The sequence below is a fragment of the Bombyx mandarina genome, chromosome 07, assembly GCF_030267445.1.
Source record: "Bombyx mandarina strain Sakado chromosome 07, ASM3026744v2".
In the NCBI taxonomy this organism is placed as follows: Eukaryota; Metazoa; Arthropoda; class Insecta; order Lepidoptera; family Bombycidae; genus Bombyx; species Bombyx mandarina.
In genome coordinates this window covers 10,323,599-10,346,099 of record NC_143214.1, presented here as the reverse complement: position 1 = coordinate 10,346,099, position 22,501 = coordinate 10,323,599, and the positions used below count along the sequence as shown (strand labels likewise).

At 37.8% G+C, this 22,501-nt stretch overlaps 1 protein-coding gene across 2 annotated transcripts in view; it reads left to right on the top strand.

The window, feature by feature from the left end:
- Gcy (receptor type guanylyl cyclase) overlaps positions 1 to 22,501 on the top strand; it is a 162,830-nt gene that overhangs the window by 96,171 nt on the left and 44,158 nt on the right. For both annotated transcript variants that reach the window (XM_028169377.2, XM_028169376.2), the window contains exons 5-8: positions 8,975 to 9,089; positions 11,425 to 11,572; positions 13,518 to 13,716; positions 14,720 to 14,811. In XM_028169377.2, the coding sequence (XP_028025178.2) occupies positions 8,975 to 9,089; positions 11,425 to 11,572; positions 13,518 to 13,716; positions 14,720 to 14,811 (554 nt within the window). The remainder of the gene's footprint in view (positions 1 to 8,974; positions 9,090 to 11,424; positions 11,573 to 13,517; positions 13,717 to 14,719; positions 14,812 to 22,501) is intronic.

Genomic DNA, 22,501 nt, shown 5'->3' with positions numbered 1-22,501 from the left:
GCTAACAGCTACCCGAGCGCCTCCAAGGGAGACCTAACAACTCAAGAGTAGCTGCTTCGCGAATGAATCTACTACCGGATCGGAGTCGGGACCCGCTGAGAAGATTCAGCGAGAAACTCAACGGGCTGATGCTTAGGTTAGGATGCACGTCGACCTCTTTGCCGAGCTCGACGAGTACGGTTACCGGGGTCTCTACTTCTAGTGTTAAAGCTGAAGACGTCTAATGCAAAGGTTATTGGATCTGATGGATCCGTAAAGACGTGTCTAGGGCGTCGACGGTGACTGGCTCCTGCGTGATCAGGATTCGGGGAGTAGTGAGTGGCGTACGATAAGGCGATTATCATGAATCTGAAATTGTATTTGTTGTAGAGTCATTACGCGGAACTGATGAAAATTTTATTATATTACTAGCTGACCCGGCGAACTTTATTCCGCCTTAGAGGCAATAAATGAGCAGACTTTTGATTTTATCAAGGTCAATTTTTTGTTTGGATAATTTATGTGAATTAAAAAACTAACTATTTTAATGATTAAAAAAAAAGATGCGTGGATGAGCTCACAGCCCACCTGCTATTAAGTGGTTACTGGAGCCCATAGACATCCACGACGTAAATGCGCCACCCACCTTGAGATATAAGTTCTAAGGTCTCAGTATAGTTACAACGGCTGCCCCACCCTTCAAACCGAAACGCATTACTGCTTCACGGCAGAAATAGACTCACTTCAGAGTGCACCCGGTTACTGATGTCCATTATAATACAAATATACCTTAAATTATTTAGATACTTAATTTAATTAGATATCTTAAATTAGGTGATTAGATTTTACATAAATATATTAGACAAGCAGCACGCTCCGGCTCCGCTCGGGTCTTTAACAAAAATTGTAACCATATTTGACATTGTTTTATTTTTTAAAATAAAATAACACTTATTGCGGCATAGCTATAATAGTTGGCATATGCTGTCGCGACACTTTTTATAAATAATAATGTGTTCTACAAAGTCGTATTTTTATAAATTTTAATGTGTTCTACATTATTTTATTATATCGTCAACAGTTTTCGCAAGGCACGCGATGTACAGAATATTTTAGGTAATTATTTTACACCTTGGGTTATATTATTGGAGTTTTAGTAAGAACCCGTAATATTTTCAAAAAATATTATAGCCGATATCACTCGTGAATAGTGTAGCTTCCGTACAGTGAAAGAATTTTTCAAATCGGTTCAGTCGTTTCGGAGCCTATTCAATACAAACAAACAAACAAATCTTTCCTCTTTATAATATTAGTATGGATAATATTAAATTAAACAGTTAACAGGTTAAACAGTTAATAAACTACCCTTTAATTAAAACTGAAGAAATATTAAATTAACAAAACAAAACAATTCATACAACTTCATTCCTAGCGTTCGCGCAAAAAAAAAGTATTTCTTTAATTGTTTACATAAAAAATGTATTTTATTGTGGGTAGTTATAAAATATTCTATAATTATTGTTTTTTTATTGCTTATATGGGTGGACGAGCTCACAGCCCACCTGGTGTTAAGTGGTTACTGGAGCCCATAGACATCTACAACGTAAATGCGCCATCCACCTTGAGATTTAAGTTCTAAGATCTCAGTATAGTTACAACGGCTGCCCCATCCTTCAAACCGAAACGCATTACCGCTTCACGGCAGAAACAAGCAGGGCGGTGGTACCTACCTGCGCGGACTCACAAGAGGTCCTCCCACCAGTAATTACGCAAATTATAATTTGTGAAACGATATCAATGGAATTAAGTGTGATTAGTACGAATTTAACTTCACGATCGCGTAAAAGTTAACTCAAATTCGTATGGAGTTGGAACAGCTTCCCTTCCCGTTGGGGGCGCTGTTCTAACTGCATATAAATTTGAATTCACTTTTACGAGATTGAGAAGTTAAAAAACTCGCCCTAAGCAAACGTCAGTTGACCGTGCGTAGCGTTAATGTATAATTATCGATAACTGCGAGCCTAATTTTACCTCACGAGGGATATCATCCGGCTTTGGAATGAACTCCCCTCTACGGTGTTTTCCGAGTGCTATAACAAGTACTTGATGGTAGGCAGCGGCTTGGCTCTGCCCCTGGCATTGCTGACGTCCATGAGCGACGGTGACCACTTACCATCAGGTGGGGCGTATGCTTGTCTGCCTACAAAGGCAATAAAAAAAAACTTCGAAATCCCGAACCGGAGGTAGTTGTTCTAGCTGAATCCCCAAAGCAGCTACGCTGTATTTGTGGTCCAAATGTTTTCTGTATGTCACGTATAGTTGCACGTAAATATTTGCTTGAATTTCGGATGGAAAAGTTAACTTTTTCCATTTATTTTAATGGAAAAAGTTCTATAAAAAAAACCTTAGCATTATTTCGAAACGATCTTTTCGAAAAACGTCATTAAAAGGAGATAAATATGTACATATTATTATACATCTATAAATTTTTCACGTTAGTTCGTTCCAATTAAAGGTTTTCTCTCCTATGTTATAATTTCCAGAACATACGAGACAAAAAAGTCCATATAGCGAAAATCTTTCACAAGGAGACCAAAATCGGACGAAAATCTAATCCCGTAGTTATTAGTCGGAGTCGTAAACATATTGACTAACGATGCGGTCAAATTAGGGCTCTGAATCCCAAATACGGAATACTAACGACGAAACCGGACTAGAGCAGCGGGATTCTGTTTATTTAGAGCGTTTTTATCGACATTCCAAGATCGGATTCCGGATTGGGTATCAACGAAAGGATCAAATTCATTAGACAGAATTTCTGTTTGTTACGATTGAACAATTCAGAAAGCGTCTACCTCAAAAGAGCTCCCGTAACTTAAAGTCGATAGTTGATAGTTGAGGTCGTTGCGTGACCGAAAAATCACCTCACACATCATATACATATGTACATATATTGCACCTTTAGAATTGAAGTGGGTTAATCCAAAAAGTTTGTCTTAAAACTGGCTGGTAAACGCCAAAAATGTAATTTAGAATTGTAATTTGTAATACAAGAATTGTAATTTTTCAGTTGTGATTTTTAGGGATAAAGTAAGATAAGGCTTAAAGTATTAAAATTAAAGTTTAAAGTTTGTGCTTGATTTAAAAGAGACAGAAAGTGCACTTTGTCATTTTCTAGGCTAAGTAAAATTTAAATGTAATTTTGAATTTTAAAAATGTAATTTTATAAACTGATAGAATACATGTTTTTTCCTACCTATGCTGATAGCCTTGAGAGGCTATTTCAGCTTCTCCTTGACGTGTAGGTGAGCTCACGGGGCTCAAACAGGAAGTGTTGCTAACACTGGCCCTAGCAAGAGCAGTGCTTCGCAGAATCTACCGCCGGATCGGAAACGCGACCCACTGAGAAGATCCGGCGAGAAACTAAGTGAGTGGGCTGTGTCTATAGGTTAATTCGCTCGTCGAGCCCTTCGGCGCAGAGGACAGTGACCGGTGCTTGTGGTACCTAAAAGCACCGTTAATGGATCGGGAGGATCCGTAATAATGTGTTTTGGGCGACGTCGACTATTTACGATTCGGTCTACAGGATCGCGTGTGTATCGACTAGCGTACTAACAAATTTTAATATTATAATATAGTTTCAGTATTTCCGTTGGATATTTTGTTTAAACGAACATCTATCGTAATGACATTACATGCAGTTTCTTATTTGTAATGATTTATTTATGACACAATATTTGTCGAAGCACCAAACAGTTGATCACAAATGTATTTCGAAGTTTGTTTGCAAGTATTTTTATTTTTACGTATTCACGACGAAGGAATAGCATAGTCCAATGAAACTCTTGGTTGGGGGCATCGTCCTATCCATTTCTGTCGCTAAGAAAACATATGTTCCAGCTTAGAATGGATGAATGAGCCATAAATGCTAAAGGCACCATGCGTTAAATTTGTCATTCGGGAAGAAGAGAAACACATTGCATTTTCCCGGGTTAAGACGTGCTTGTGTCACTCTCTTGTGGAGAAATTACCAGTGCTGTGGTACCAACAACAATGGTAGCTTTTGCTGTGTGTATTCTTATATGTGTGAGATTAAAGGAAAACTACATTTCTTTTCATACTACTAGTTTGACAAAAGCACCTTCTGTTAAGAAGTTTGGGAGCCCGTTTCACGCTGTCATGACCATGAAAACCGTGAAAACGTTAATCCCGTCAATCTTAACGTATGAGGAGGAATACGAAGAATTTTATTATATAAATTCAAAAATTATTTCTTTTCTTTCAAAGTATATCGTACTCTTAATTAGTATTGCTGTCTTTTATAGTATTCACGCGTTTATAGTATTTATAGTAGCGTGGTATGGACATGTGATGCGTAGAGAGAAGATGCATGTGACTAGGAGATGTATGGAAATGGTAGTGCAAGGTAGAGGGGGAAGAGGTCGACCGAACAAGACGTGGATGTCATGAATGACGATATGAGAGAGAGAGAGGTGTTAACATGACGGCTGATAGAAGAGGGATAATGGGATAAGGTGGAGAAAAAGAACAAGATACGTTTATAGTATTCATTATTGGTCCACAGAAGGATCTCTCTAAGGCTCGTCGCAATGACCACTTCTACTCAGCCCACATGCAGCGGCTTAATAGACAATAGGCAGGTCGCCTATCCATCTCGTATGAGATTTACCCACGCTACATTTACCAGCGCGCGGTCTCCACTCGAGAACTTTTCAGGCTCAGCTGTCCAATAAAAAAATATATTATTGAATATTATTTTTCAACACCGACGCAAAAAATCCGTTCGCGCATTAACAAAACAGATCAAGGATTGTTTTCGTAAGTAATATCGTTTTGATGCGACAGTGTCCGCCGCGCCGGGTCGATATGTCACATTTGAATTGAAAATTTTCACCGAACGCGTCAACGTGCAATGTTCCGTTGTTGTTCCGATGTTTCTGTTGACCTCGAATAAAATATCGAATCAATTAAACTTCAAATAACTTTGTGAATATTTTATATAAAGACTTGCTTTTTTTTACCTCGAGGGGTTATTCTAGATTCACCGAATTAGTAGATGAGCTCACGGGCTCAAATCTGACAACGTTGCTAACACTAACCCTAGCAAGAGCAGTTGTTCGCAGAATGTACCACCGGATCGGAAACGCGACCCACTGAGAAAATCCAGCGAGAAACTCAGTGGGCAGTGTTTGTGGGTAAATTTACTTGCCGAGTCCTTCGTCGCAAGCGATGGGTTCGACTATTACGGGGTGACTATATTACGAAAACGTTTTCTTAATATATGTCTTTTTTTTATTGCTTAGATGTGTGGACGAGCTCACAGCCCACCTGGTGTTAAGTGGTTACTGGAACCCATAGACATGTACAACGTAAATGCGCCACACACATTGAGATATAGTTCTAAGGTCTCAGTATAGTCACAACGACTGCCCCACCCTTCAAACCGAAACGCATTACCGCTTCACGGCAGAAACAGGCGGGGCGGTGGCACCCACCCGCGCGGACTCACAAGAGGTCCTACCACCAGTAATTACGCAAATTATAATTTTGCGGGTTTGATTTTTATTCCCCGATGTTATTCCTTCACCGTGGAAGTCAATCGTGAACATTTGTTGAGTACGTATTTCAGTAGAAAAATTGGTACCCGCCTGCGGGATTCGAACACCATTGCATCGCATATATACGAATGCACCGGACGTCTTATCCTTTAGGCCACGACGACTTCAAATACTACGACTTATATAAAGACTTACTTTTTTTTACCTCGAGGGATTATTCTAGATTCACCGAATTAGTAGATGAGCTCACGGGCTCAAATCTGACAACGTTGCTAACACTAACCCTAGCAAGAGCAATGCTTTGCAGAATCTACCACCAGATCGGAAGCGCGACCCACTGACAAGATCCGGCGAGAAACTCAGTGGCCTGTCGGTGGGTTAATTTACTCGTCGGGCCTTTTGTCGCAAGCGATGGGTTCGACTATCACGGGGTGACTATTACGAAAACGTTTTCTTAATATATGTATTTCAGTTAGCAATACTTGGCCAATATGCGTATGATTCAATGAACAATCCTGTACCTAATTATATACCTACTATCTACCATCATCCATTGACTGACTGGGTTGTGGACTAGTTAAAGCCTTTGATTCCTGGACCGAGAGTCATGGATTCGATTTTTATTACGGGCAAACGTTTGTGTGATGATCAAATGTGGCTGCACGTTTTATGTTTAATATATGTTTCATTAAAAAGTATATAAGTATTTATGTCAGTCTCTAGTTTCCATAGTACAGGGAATCCTAGCTTGGGGCCAGAAGTCCGTGTGTGATTTATCCGGTTAGAATCGTTCAGATAATCTACAAGAAACGGTATGGCTTGTGCCGTGATTCCTAAATGTACTTAGAGCTTACTTAACCCATTGAGCGTGAACCGTCAATAGATCGACTCTCTATTATTGAGAATAAAGTGCGTAGGGTCGGAATACCGACTATTTGCGCGGTTTCATTTAAATCTGTTAGGTTTCAACCCCTACATACGCGCGCATTTGTAACCTTTTTAATAAGTTAATAACATTTATTAATAACCATTTATTATTATTTTGCTGTGACTCAAGCATTGATTTTTGTATTTTTCTTTAATTTCAAATTTTTTAGAGGGTACTTTTCAAAAATCCTGTAACGTATTTCTGCAAAATGTGTTGTAATCGAGTAAGATCGATACTAAAAAGGTTAATAAATAAGTAAATATCCTGCATTGTAAGAATCTTCCTAAGCATGCTTAGACAGTTTCCAAAATATATAATACATAATAATATGCTCAGTTCTATGTTGGAAAATGAATTCCTGAATGAAGTCTTTGTCAAATTCGTGTAAATCTAGCTTAAATATGTCGCGAAGTAATCATGATTTACAGCAATAGAAGGTGGGATAGCCTATATAATACAATCCAAGTCATAATTCCACCTCATGTCGTAAAATGGGGTTGACATTTACGGCAAACGCCAAAAAAATTCTCAGTTTTTCATTTTTTTTTCTATCACTGTTACAGAGATGGGCTTTATATTTGTGTTAACAGCGCTATTAAAAGACAACGTTAAAATAGAACATGCTATTAAACTTACAAATGCATCGAAGAAATAAGACGGTGAAAGATTAAACGATTTTCAATTAGCTATTCACGTGTCTAGTATGGTTTTTTATGGCGTTTGGTCTATAGAATTCCTCTGTTACGGCTGTATAATTATTATCTCTTCGTTCTGTTATACGGGTCTTTGAAAGACTCTTTTAAAAAAAAGATTTTATTGACTTAGAAGATACAAAAAAGATTCGACTTAGAAAGTGTGTGGCTTATAATAACAACGCAGAGAGATTGCCTGTGAGCCAAAGGCGCTCCAGTATTTTAAGTTTTCGGTTTCGGTCTTAGGTAAATTAATTAATATTAGTGGTCCCAAAGTCGGAATTCGACTATAATTATTAATCTAAAGTATAAGTTTGAAAATTATTATGGTTCTATTATCAAAAACTTTACTTCTGTAATCACATATTTCGCCAAGGCGACACTATAGGCAAATAATATTAAAAATCAACAATATTAATCTATTCTCGATTAGACCACAGACTTTAATAATAACAAAAGAGTATATTATGAAGCATGTATGCGTGTGTCAAATACATGGTAGTGTGTGTAATGTTTTCTTTATTGATTTAATGAATTTTAAACATAATTTCAAAAAATATTATCATTCTGCACTCCATCTCTATATTCTCTATAAGTGTGGGAAATTTCATACTCCACCGTCCGCGCGATTTTCGTAAAAAAGGGTACAAAGACTACAAAGCAATACTAGATAATATTATAGAACAATACTAGACAAAGACAATACTAGATAATATTATAACAGTTCGTATGAATATACGCTAAAGTGTGAATTAGAATCATTTCCAAAAATTGTTTTTTTATTATTACTTAGATGTGTGGACAAGCTCACAGCCCACCTGGTGTTAAGTGGTTACTGGAGCCCGACATCTACAACGTAAATGTGCCACCCACCTTGAGATATGTTCTAAGGTCTCAAATATAGTTACAACGGCTGCCCTACTCTTCAAGCCGAAACGCGTTACTACTTCACGACAGAATTAGGCAGGGTGGTGGTACCTACCCGTGCGGACTCACAAGAGGTCCTACCACCAGTAAACTTTACTTTACAGTGGTACTTTATGAAAGTTCGCCCACCACTGCTTTGCGACTAAAATAAGCAATATGGTAGTATCTACATAAGCTTGCGATGTGCCTTTTTTTAAATTCTTTTCCTTTTCTTTTTTTTCATCGTCTTCATCAACACGTGTTAGGTGCACATTTGATTTAATTGTATTTGTCTGTGGAATTTCTCGCATAGTCGTTTGATTCATATATGAGTCGTTTCTTGTCTGTGGTCTTATTGTCAATATGGATTTTTTAAATGATATTTTGATGGACTTTAATATACATCTATACTAATATATAAATCTACAGTAGTTTTCACGGATGTTCCGTTATAACTACTGAACTATGCATCCGATTGACTTGAAACTTTGTACCCATGTAGAAAATACATGTACTTAATGGATAGGCTAATATTTACATGAGTATTGGACTCGCTAATAATAATAGCAATAAATAATAATGTTAATTTTAAATGCCCAGCGAAGCGGGCGAGTACGGCTAGTTATTAAAAAATGCTTAAAATAAACAAACAAAAGTATAACGACTGCCTAAAACGGTTTTAGAAAAATTCTCCGTTCATCGCCAAGATTTTTTAGTAAAATGTAACCTTAATAAGTCTTAAAAACGTAAAATATGGAAAGAAATTACTTTAATCGATCGCCTGTACTACGGACTTGAACACTTTTATGAATAAAATATTATGTGTTGGTACTAAGCAAGGTGACACTTTTCATTTATTATTGACAGATAATTTAGATATTTTTTTCCAGTTGTCGTGTTATGTGCGAACCCAGCTACAGTTAGAGAAATAATGCTGGCAGCCGACGATCTCAACATGGTGTCGTCCGGAGAATACGTATTCTTTAATATTGAACTTTTTTCTAAGTGAGTATGTTTTTTTTTTTGACGAACTAGAGGGCCTGACTGCCCGGTCTTAAGATTTCCTTAAAAAACTATGTTATAAAAAGTATCATCATATTAGGCCAGTATTTCTGCCGTAAAGCAGTATTGCGTTTCGGTTTGAAGGGTGGGGCAGCTGTTGTAACTATATTTGAGACCTTAGAACTTGTATCTCAAGGCGGGTGGCGCATTTACGTCGTAGATGTATATGGGCTCCAGTAAGCACTTAACACCAGGTGGGCTGTGAACTCGTCCAGCTACCTAAGCAAAAAAAAAACTGTTAAAGTGAAACAATTGACTGCTTCGCGGTAGAAGTAGGCAAGATACGACTCACAACCAACCATCAATAAAACAAAGAATTTCAAATTTTTTATGTGAAACATCTATAGCCGCACGTAAAACCGATTTCTAGCGTGGCGACGCATGCCGTGGCGACGCTTCGCCATGCGCAATCGACTGTGCGATTCTCTCCCACTCGATCCGGCGTTAAGCCATCTCTCTCGCTACACTGAGCTCGGATACCTATAGTGTGTACTCCGTATTGTATACAGTGTTGTTTACTACAGTACACATAACCTGTGTTTTACTTGAAAACAAATTATTTTTTCGTAATATTTTATTTTATCATTATGACATATTTAGTTCCTATCACAATCTGTTCTTTTCCGCATATTGCTTTTACAAAATAATGTCGATGTTTCACATCTGCCAGGCGTCGCGTGACAGATCACATTTTTTTATTTGCCTTCCATTATCTTATCTGATTTACATCAAAATGCATATGCCGGTGATACGAAGCTCAAACTATTATAATCATTTCTTATGTATGCTTCCGAAAACGAACACAGGCGATAGTAATAATGTAATCTATTATCATAAAAAAAACATCTTTCTTCATCGTTTTGTTTGTGATAAATGGCCTGAATAAAGCCAGTATGCCCTTTATCATCAAATTATATAGGCCCAAGAGCTAATTAATTGGACGACAGGCACCTATAACTAGTTTAGTTAGGAACGTAATAGATACAGTAGACTTAATTTTGATTTTCTCGACTTCCGAATCTCACGTAATTACGTACAATCTCTTCTTTCCGTCGGTACAGCGAATTTTTCTTTCCTTTCGCTTTTATCAGCCTGCATTTCAACACTAATTCCTATTTCTCTCATATTGTTATTCACACACCCCATCCGTGTCTTACGTGCGTTATCATAACGCAATACAATAATATTTTTGTGCTTATTATGAAATTCAGATCGGATTCTATGAAATATGAAAATGAATTTATGTTATTAAGGGGATATAATTGCATTCATATCTAGCGATGCAACGGTGATTGAATTCCGCAGGCGGGTACCAATTTTTCTAATTAAATACGTACTTGACAAATGTTCACGATTGACTTTCACGGTGAAGGAATAGCATCGTGTAATAAAAATCAAACCGGCAAAATTATAATTTGCGTAATTACTAGTGGTAGGACCTCTTGTGAGTCCGCACGGGTAGGCACCACCACCCTGCCTATTTCTGTCGCGAAGCAGTAATGCGTTTCGGTTTGAAGGTTGGGGCAGCCGTTGTAACTTGAAACCTCAGAACTTATATCTCAAGGTGGGTGGCGCATTTACGTTATAGATATCTATGAGCTCCAGTAACCACTTAACACCAGGTGTGAGCTCGTCCACATATCTAAGCAATAAAAAAAATATAAAAAAAATCAACATTTTTGGGTTTACAAATTATTATGAAATTCAGATCGAATTATATGAAATATGAACATGACTTTATATTATTAAGGAGATATTGCCTATCGTAGAATCGAGAGATCGAAGTATGAACTTTATTGGGATAAGGGTTATTTGATCCATAGCCGGAACAAACGATTGACTGATTTTTAGCATTACCGAATAGGCATTACCGACGGTAAACTAGAATCGAACAAGGTATATTGCGCAAAATGTCTTCCAGCCCTTATGTGTGACCAGCCTTTCTCGCACCTCTCGCCATCGGAGCAGAGTTCATCCATATTATCTGGAGCCGCTGCGTACATCGACACTCCGTTTCCAGAAGTCTTTTTTGCCACGTACCATCCGGCTATGGAATGAGCTCCCCTCCACAGTGTTTCCCGAGCGCTATGACATGTCCTTCTTCAAACGAGGCTTGTGGAGAGTATTAGGCGGTAGGCAGCGGCTTGGCTCTGCCCCTGGCATTATTGAAGTCCATGGGCGACGGTGACCACTCACCATCAGGTGGACCTTTTGCTCGTTCTGCCTACAAGGGCAATAATAAAAAGAAAAAAACCTAAAATGCATATTTATTGTTTAGTTTGGCATCAGCTTCATCCAAGGAACCATGGAAATCTGAGAACGACACGGAGGAAAGAAATGAAAGAGCAAGGAGGGCCTATAGTGCTGTGCTGACCGTGACGAGTCCGGCTCCAGAGAAAAAGGAATACCTTGAGTTTTCTGATCAGGTAGGAACAACTCTTTGATTGGTCGTCCAAATAAAAAATGCATCATGTTGTAACGCAAAATTATATTTTGCGTAATCACTGGTGGTAGGAATAAAAAAAGACGTGTAACACTCGGAGACTGCCGCGGTAAAGCTATTGCATAAAAAAATTTATCAACTTATGCAATTATAAATCGATAATAATAATTTAATATTAAAATAACAATAAAATAAGATCCGGCGAGAAACTCAATGGGCTAACTTTCGACGAATCTGCTATATTGTGAGTGTTCCATTTTGACCGCGCACTCACTAGAGGGCGCTACATGATAGAGACACGCCTTTGGATGCTAGTTCTAACTCTCATTCGCCCAGAATCAACGGTTTAGCTAGTTTATTTTTAATGCCACTCCAATCACTGAATGAGTAGTAAGATTAGTAATAAAATTCTTCGACTAAGCGATAGAAAATGGCACGCCCAACATATTGTAATGTGATATAATTTTCTATTTTACAATTCCGTTTGTCGCCGATAGATGGCGCTTGACGCAAAAGCTGAATCGCGCTATCGTTGTGTTTGTTACCCACAAAATTATATTACATATTTTGATAGTACATAAATCGGTGTTTAGACTTCTTACTTTAAACACTATACAAGCGCAACGTGTGAATGTGTTGAACGCGAGCTACATAGTAGGCGTAGTGAGGAGTAGAAGGTTTTTTCGTTACGGAATTTCACGATTACGCTCTCAAGCCGCGCTCAATGCCCGCGATAAAATCTATGCAATAGCTTAAAAAGCAATAAAAAAAATATAACGCCAACACGGATAACAATTTAAATAGGAACTTTTTTTAAACGCTTAGAAATCGCACTTCTTTTGTTTTTAATCATGTTCTAAAATCCAGTTACTTTTCCTTTATTATTGTATTGTATACTGATTAAATAAAATTGCCGAATTTCAACACGCGGGAAAAATAGCAAACAAATTAGAATTTGAATTTCGAACCAGTGATACGAATGATATTTGGGGTAGTTTATAATGTATAATTCCTAATTTAACATTGTTTACGAATATATAGCTACAGAACCACGTGCCTGTTGTCATGACAACAAATTTACTGTACTTATAATTATGGCAAAGGTTATGAAAATTTGATGCTTTGATGATATACTCCAAATTTCAAAACGACCCCTAATATATTGATATTAAGGGTCGTTTTCAAACTTTGCTGTAATGTTTCTTGACACAGATCGAATACAGAGAAATCTCCGCAGTAAGGTCGCGAATAGTAAGAAAATTGTGATTTTAATAATAATTATCATTTAACTATAGACAATATCATAAGTATAGTTTTCCTACCCTCAGGAACGTAATACCTCACTTAAATGAAAAAGACACTCAATATTCGTAGCATTTCGCGTAGCATTGTAGTAAATAATGGGCTTGTTTTGTGTAGACGTACGTAGCTGCGCTACGTAATGTGAACTCTCCGTATTACTGGTGTCTTATTTCACCACGTTTTTTTTTCCTCACTTTATTGCGTGTCGGTGAAAAAGCAATTTTAACTACTATAATATGCGTGATAAATTTTAGAGAGAGAGAGAGGGAGAGAGCGAGAGGGAGAATCCGTGTACAAAAATTGTAAGCCGTAAACTATGTATATAGCAAAATAGTTTTTACATCTTTGTTTAATATTGTTCGAATCTATATAACGAAACTTTATAGATATAGAAGAAAACAAATATTAGAATGAAGTGAACAGAATTTGATAATTTGTTTTAGATATAATATATTTTTTGGTATATTTTTAAACTGCATTTAAAATTTTGGAACGAAGTTCCTTATGGGACGATGCGGAGAGGTACCCTAACCGGGAAAAAACGCCCGTAACGTAAGATTTTTTAAATGTTTTTCAAATTTGTTTGTTTCAAAATTATGATTATGTTACGATTAATTATTGACCAGGTCAAAGAGCTTGCCGCAACGAAGTACAACTACACGTTCGGGAAAGGCGAAGTTGTTTCAACTTTCGTGGCCGCTTTTTACGATGCGGTCCTCCTGTATGCTCTAGCACTGAACGATACTCTGCAGCAGGCGACCGATCCTCGAGGACAGCTGGATGGCGCTGCGGTAATGAGGAACATGTGGAACAGGACTTTTCAAGGTAAGCTTGTTACGAGCATCGTGGCCAATCATTCTATCCTGAGTGCTTGAATTACACTACCGGCCCACTATTACCGCAATATTACCTATTACCTTATTACTGGTGGTAGGACCTCTTGTGAGTCCGCGCGGGTGGGCACCACCGCTCTGCCTATTTCTGCCGTGAAGCAGTAATGCGTTTCGGTTTGAAGGGCGGGGCAGCCGTTGTAACTATACTGAGACCTTAGAACATGTATCTCCAGATGGGTGGCGCATTTACGTTGTGGATGTCTATGAGCTCCAGTAACCACTTAACACCAGGTGGACTGTGAGCTCGTCCACCCATCTAAGCAATAAAAATAACAAAAATCATTGAGGCGCCTTGAGTACTTGAATTAAACTACTGATCCCAGACTACCATTTGCTTTTTTTTATTATTTTTTTAAATACTTTATTATCAAAAGCGAGTCTCCTTTTAAGCGTGCAAGCCTTTACTAGGAGACTCCGCTCTTCGATAAAAGCACGTTATATACTACAATATTATTATTTATATATAACAAATGTGTGTACGTGTGTGCGCGCGTTTATTTGTGTTTTACTTTATATATATTTAGAATAGCCTCTGACTCGTCATAGTTTTTAGATCTGAGCCATTTAGAGATACTTATTTTACACTCAGTGTATAATTTATCATATATGTTAAGTTCTTTGGTTAATTTTATTATACAGGAATGAAGACCTTACGTCAAATTGTCTTTGTGCAAAACTAGTCTTAATCATAAGTACAACAGTAATGGTATGGCTACGTCTACTACTGTTTCTTACCTGCGGGCTTCTTACTTGATTGGCGCCACTGGCATGATGCTAAGAGTTCAATACTTCAGGCCAGAGCTCAGGTTTGCCTGACGCAAAAATTGACATACTGTTAGTGCTCATCACGTTACCCCACAGTCGTTGGGACAAAGCGATTACAGCCTTCGACTTCGAAACATAAGTTCCAATTTTCAAATTTAACCCTCTTCTAGGTATAACCGGCGAGGTTGTAATAAACAGCAACGGTGATCGTGTCGCCTCTTACTCGTTGCTCGATATGAACCCAAATACCAGCAAATTTGAGGTGAGTGTTTTCGCTAATAAATTTCTCGACATCAAAGACGTATCCACATATTATGTACATTCAACCATAACTCCAAGTAGTAAAACTGGAATTTCATTACTGACATATAATATGTATATAACCAGCAACTTGGTTCCTCGAATCAAAGGAAGGCTTTTTTGAATAGTTCATTTCAAAACTGTAATCAAGACACAGTTTTTTTTTATTGGATTGTTTTTTTTTTATTGCTTAGATGGATGAGCTCACAGCCCACCTGCTGTTAAGTGGTTACCGGAGTCCATAGACATCTACAGCGTAAATGCGCGACCCACCTTGAGATATAAGTTCTAAGGTCTCAGTATAGTTACAACGGTAGCCCCACCCTTCAAACCGAAACGCATTACTGCTTCACGGCAGAAATAGCCAGGGTAGTGGTACCTACCCGTGTGGACTCAAAAGAGGTCCTACCACCAGTAATCCTCTTAAGTACATACATCCATAATACCAAGTACTAAAACTGGAATTTCATTATTGAAGTATACCTAGTCAGGTCATAAATTCTGTCACATGTTTAATGTAAAATAATTGAAACAAGTTTATTCATTATGTAACCATTCATATACCAAAATGAACTTAACAAAACATAGATTATTGTGACACTAAAGTTTATTCAAAATGACCTCCGTGATTTTGAATACAGGCCTTCAATCTGCGCGGCCAGTCGTCTATCGCAGCACGAACGAGGGCCATGTCAATATTGGCGGCAGCCTTAATCAAGGATGTCTTGAGTGACTCCAAATTGAGATGAGGCTTTGAGCACGCCTTTTCCTCCAAGTGTTGCCATATCTTGTAATCTAACGGATTCAAATCTGGACTGAAGGAGGGCCAGTCTTCGTGCCGGATGAAGTCGATTTCACGCGCCGCCAGCCAGTCTTGTGTGCTCTTCGCTCTATGAGCTGGCGCCGAATCTTGTTGGAATACCCAGTGCCTGTTATTGAACATGGTATGAGAAACAGGTTCCACAAGGTTCGTCAGGACTGTATTTTGATACACAACTGCATTCGTTTTTACACCTTTCTCACAAAAATGTACCTCTGTTAAGCCCCAATAAGAAACTCCTAACCATACCATAAGCGAGGATGGAAAATGACCTCGTTGGACACGCGGAATACGGTTGCTCGCTTCTTCACTACTGTGTGCGTACACTTTATCATTTTGTTTGTTGTAGCTCTCTTCTACGGTAAAAATTTTTTCATCCGAAAAAAGAATTTCCCGATATTTTTTTCCCGCGTACCGCTTCAACAAAGCGCGGCATCTCTTCAGTCTCAGGTCCATTAGACGAGCATTCAAACGATGTCCTGTTTTTATTCGATATGCCCGAAGCCCTAAGTCTTCATTTAACACCCTTTTCACTGTGGTTCTGCTTAACCCCATCTGAAGGGCCAACAGTTTCTGCTTACGTTTGGGATTTCTTTGAATTCGCGCCTTCACAGCTTTTATCACTGCTGGAGACCTAACAGACCGAGGGCGACCACTTCTTGATCTGTCATCTACACTAGAGTCTTCATTGTATCGTTTGATGGTACGATAAACGAATCTTTTTGGTTATATTCAAATTTTTCAGTATGTTAAAAATTTGAATTGGCGCATAACCGCAACGATGCAACGCAATAACTGCAACAAGGTATTCTTTAAGCGTCCACTCCATATTTAAAAATGAGTAAAATTCTAAAAGTATACATTTTTATTTTCATGAACATTTCGAAATTCGAATTCAATAAACTTTTTTGTGGCCAGCATTCTAAAAGAAAAGTTTTTACTGTGTGACAATACTTATGACCTGACTAGTTATGTATGTAAGTAGCAAATTGGTTCCTCAAATCAAAGGAAGGCTTTTTTGAAATAGTTCATTTGAAAGCTGTAATTAAGACACAAGGTTTTTTTTTAATTGGATAGTAATCCTTTTTGGTGTTAAGTGAGTGGTCGTATTCACATTTGTATTTTTTTTTTACCCCAACCTTTCGTTGGTAGCCTAAAGGGCTATTCCAGCTACGTCCAGACGAGTAGATGAGCTCACGGGCTTAGCTTGAGAGAATTTGCTAACACTAGTCCTAGCAAGAGCAGTGCTTACCGGAATCTACTACCGGATCGTAATCGCGACACACTGAGAAGATCCAGCGAGAAACTCAGTAGGCTTAAAATTAAATTCTGCAATGGCTCTCCTTTGAAAACAAAGTAATTAAAACCGCAACTACCCATGAATGCGTACTAAAACAAAACTTGCAAAAACTGTATTTATTCTTGCGTTTTAAACGTCACTATGGTGATGTATACATGTATGGGTTAATACCACTACTTTGACTTTTTGGTTTTTTGCCCGAAACAAGCACACGCAACTTTGATCCACACACAAAACCTGAAAGTAGGTACTGAAGTCTATAACTAGCCACTATATCAGCAAGATGATTTTGATTGATCCTTTTTTTATAAGGCTCTAACTTTTTCCTCTCATGCAGCGATACAAAAACAGCTGAATACAAACTAAGGACAGAAAGGTCAAGGCCAAGTTCATTTAGTCATCAGGTCACGTCCAAAAGTGGATTCCTGGATGCGATTCCACGATCCCATCGGAATTTTGTTAGACAAGTTTCGAATATAGAGTAAAAATTTTGGGTATTTTGTACTATATTCAAGAGTGAATTTAAGTTTTGTTGACCGAGAAAATTTTTTAAAGCATTATCCCATCCATTGTATTCCATAGAGCCAATGTTGTGTTTTAAAATTTTTAATACTTTTACGCTCGTCATGTTTAAAATAAAGTATATACTTATATTTCACAAAATAAGCTCGTACGTAGTTGAAAAGCCCTCTGTCACAAATTACTGAATAGGTATTTCAGTGGGTGTCAAACAAATTTATACGACATAAATTATCTTGTAAAGAGAAAACTTTGAGACTTTTGGGTCCAGGTCTCCCCGAAGTCTCATTTATTTTTCACGTGACTTATTTTCGGATTTCCGGAAAGTCATGATCCCTAGATAAATTTCCTCAATAAAAAACAATGGCCTGAACTTTACCCAAACAAACAACTTTAGCCGACTTCTTCGTGAATTCAGTTGAGAACTAAATTCCCAATTTCTAGATAAATGTTGTTACAGACCATGAACCCAAAGTTGGCGCCGAGGTTGCGATAACAAGAAATTTGTATAGCTATTACGCAAATTTTATTGAATTGTGGCTTGTTCGATAATTTACTAGTGAATTCAAAACGTACTTTACGTGGTTTATCACTATCATATGCGCAACTCGGTGCCATGCCAATAACCTTTGAGTTTAAAGTTCATTCAATTTCGACGAATCAATTATCGCATTTTTATTTTTTTATTGCTTAGATGGATGGACGAGCTCACAGCCCACCTGGTTTAAGTGGTTACTAGAGCCCATTGACATCCACAACGTAAATGCGCCACCCACCTTGAGATATAAGTTCTAAGGTCTCCAGTAAGTTACAACGGCTGCCCCACCCTTCAAGCCGAAACGCATTACTGCTTCACGGCAGAAATAGGCAGGGTGGTGGTACCTACCAGCGCGGACTCACAAGAGGTCCTACCACCAGTAATAGGTAATTGTAGAGACCAATTTTAGACAGAGAAAATAGCAAGGTAAGTTTTTTTATATTTTATCGTTCGTGGAAATAGAACAAACAGTGATAAAAGTAAAGCATCAATGGAATAGTCAGAGAACTATTAATTTCGCTGGAAGTGCTACAGAAGAGAATAACAAATAAAAATCAATCAAGGTTCTTGTTACGAATAGCTTGGAGGTCTGAAGCCCTTCGTATTTATAACACAAGTAAAGTTGCATGAGGGATATTCGGGTACCTAATGATAATATCAAAGAATTTCGTAATAGAACAAAAGCATTTTCATGTGACTCGGATATTTCAAATAATGTTTGATGAACAAGATGAACAAAAAAATTTCAAACGCGGTCACGAAATTTCTATAAACCTGATTCTATATAAGATTTCAATTATAAACTTATTGAAAACTCTAAGTATACTGATGAGCGTTTCAAATAATTAAATAAAGTCAATGTAGAGCGAACAATAAATGAATTGCACAGTTTATTATGTTTACCGAATTTCTTTAAGGATCTATCCCGATCCTAGGAAGCGAATGGAAAGCAGTCGACGTCGTCCAAAACACGTCATTTCGGATCCTGCCGATCCGCTAACGGTGCTTTTAGGTACCTCAAGCACCGGTCACAGTTCTTGTCGAACCCGTCGCTTGCGACGAAGGGCTCGACGAGTAAATTAACCCACAGACACAGCCCACTGAGTTTCTCGCCGGATCTTCTCAGTGGGTCGCGTTTCCGGTCTAGTGATAGATTCTGCCAAGCACGGCTCTAGCTAGGGTTCAAGTTAGCAACACCGTTAGGTGTGAGCCCCGTGAGCTCACCTACAAGCTCGGCGAATCTAGAATAACCCCTCGAGGTTACAAGAATAGGAAGGGAAAAAAAAGGATTGATTTTTTAGTAGCCTGACAGTTTTAAGCGTAGGGTTTTTATTTATAGATCTTTTTTTCTACACATCTGATGATCTAAAGGGTAAAAAATAATATGGATGTCTTTAACAATTGTGAGAACGAATTTTCGTATACATTTTGATTAGTGTCAGCCCTATGAATGAAATTCCAATATCACCATCATATAGAAATCCACTGTCGGACTAAGGCCTCTTCAATTGTACGTCACTGAGCACGTGCCTTGGCTCTTTTTGTTCAGCTCTTACCAGCCACCCTGCATAAGTGGTCACTCCATCGAGCCTGAGAGCGTCCTGTACTACGTTTCCCAATTAGCGGTCTCCACTGAAAATAAATAATAGTTTAAAAAAACTAACAAAATACGCTTTTATAGAAAATCCAACTAAAAAATAGAAAATAAATTTGAATTAAAAATAGTGTAAGAAAAAATGATTTTATTGTAAAAAAAAGCGTGGGGTGCTTTTCAATATTATCAGAAAAACCCTTCTACTCATATCTGTTCATAAAATATTTATAACTACTGATACCATGCACCCATGCTTTTTTTACAGTAAAATCTTCTTTTCTTACACTATTTTTAATTCAAATTTATTACAAATTATTTTTTAGTTGGATTTTCTATAAAACGTATTTTGTTAGTTTTTTTTAAACTATTATTTATTTTCAATTTTTTAGTTGAATTTCAATTTTTTCATTTTTTTTAAATATTGAATTGTCATCGGTCCTGTAATAAGTATACCAAGCTTCGAGTTAATCCGACGTTTTGAAGGGGGTCAAAATCATGTTCAAAGATTCCGTTACAAACATATATACTAACATACATACGTCTGAAGCCAATAAAAGCGTATTAAAAACGTTTACCCCAAATGTTATCGTCAATAATTGAATAATTGACGCAAGAATATACAAAATAAGGTCAAGAAAAACATCAGACTTGTAACTACATTGTCCATCCGTTTGTTTCTCCGGCTAATCTCCGAAACTGCTGGATCGATATTGACTTGACTTCCACTGTTAGCGAGCTAATGTTTTAATGAATAACTAATGCTATTTCTATTTTTGGGAAAAAGGTTCGGCGCGAAACGAATTACGATTTTGTAAAAAAATAAACCTAAAGCAAAGTATGGAAATGCTTGACGAAATAATATTTATCCTTATACCAAAACACAATATTGTCAACAAATAATGCAAAAGTAATTCTCAATGCGGGCCGCGTGTTGAATGGGAATATTAAAAATGTATCCAGGAACGAGGCTCGGTTATATTAAATTGGTCTCCCAACAGCTTCAGATGACTATACAGGGCGCTAAGGCTCCATTCACGAAACCGAAACGAGAATAAATAATATTTTTATTGCATAGATGGGTGTATGCTGACAGTTGTCCATCGGCTTTGTAAATAGTAGTTAATAGTTGTAGGGTATAGGGCTAGTTAGTCGTATCTTCCACGGGCATCACTCCGTGCAACATCCACACAAGCCCGTCGTATTATATTTATGTATATATAGATGTAATTTGCAGCCGTGCATGCTGCCTTCCCCCCCCTCAAGGTAGTGGGGTTCGCCCCGAGGCCCGTTCCATGCCCCCCTAAGGAGGTACGACGACCCCAGTAAGTATGATGGGTGTAGCTCATGCTGGCTACCAGAGCCCATGACTAGAGGTCAAAGTCTTTGCTATATTGTATATGGCTCTCATTATTCAAACCTGAATGCCTAACTATTTGCGCCGCATGCACGACACATGAGGGCTTAGACCAGAAAATAGGTATAGACCATACCGTCAATAATGAAGTTAATATAAACTAATTCAGTTGATTAACTTTATATAGAAGCGGTTTTCGAAACCTTATTGCTCTGGTGGCCTTGCCTATTTCTGCTGTGAAGCAGTAATGCGTTTCGGTTTGAAGGGTGGGGCAGCCGTTGTAACTATACTGAGAACTTAGAACTTATATCTCAAGGTGGGTGGCGCATTTACGTTGTAGATGTCTATGGGCTCCAGTAACCACTTAACACCAGGTGGGTTATGAGATCGTCCACCCATCTAAGCAATAAAAAAAAAAGTTTAGGAACCAGTGGTGCTGCAAAATTCCTAATGTCTAAAGTCTAAATCCACTGCGAAGCCATGACGCATTTCAGTGTGGAAGTCGGCAAAACTATTATTTCAATGGAACTGAGACTTATACTTAACCACGGTGGCCTTTGTAATCCTTTGTTTATAAGCTGCGAACACCTTTTTTCCGAAATACAAATGCATGCTGACTTTTTGCTCAATGGTACTCAAATGGCTCTACGGTGCAAATAGCGTCATAGTACATAAGTAAATGGGATATAACAAGTCATATAATATCTCATTTAGTCCAATTAAAGTCCAAAATTATATTCGTGGGCGATACAAAGCGTCCTCTTTCAATTTGGTTCAAATTAATCTAAATAAATTGCCTTAAATATTTCAAATTACTTAAGCAACGAAATGAAAATTAAAGAATTTCGTTCTAAAATTTTTTTAAATGTTTTGGTTAAATTATTTTTTTCACTTTGACTGACTTAAGCCGTACAATTGTTAAATGTAATTATAACAAAAATTAATTGGTATTTGCATTTTAATCGTTTTTTTGTATTTTGATTACATAGTTATTAAATAAATTGTATTTAACACATTAAGTTCAAAACGAGATCTAATGATCCTAGTCAGTCGTGCGTAACTTCAATTTGATTTACAAAGATGTGAATGTATATATAACTAAGATGTCCTATTAAAAGTACCTAACGGTAGGCAGCGGCTTGACTCTGTCCGAGGCATTGCTGAAGTCCATGGGCGACGGTAACTACTCACCATCAGGTGGGCAGTATGGTCGTCTGCCTAGAAGGTGGTAGGACCTCTTGTGAGTCCGCACGCCCCGCCTTGCCTGTTTCTGCCGTGAAACAGTAATGCGTTTCGGTTTGAAGGGCGGAGCTGCCGTTATAACTATATCGAGACCTTAGAACTTATATCTCAAGGTGGGTGGCGCATTTACGTTGTAGATGTCTATGGGCCCCAGTAAGCACTTAATACCAGGTGGGCTATGAACTCGTCCACCCATCAAAGCAATAAAAAAGGGCAATAAAAAAATTTAGAAAAATAACCGTGAAGATTGCAGCTGATTCCAACTTGATGACATGCTAGACAGAT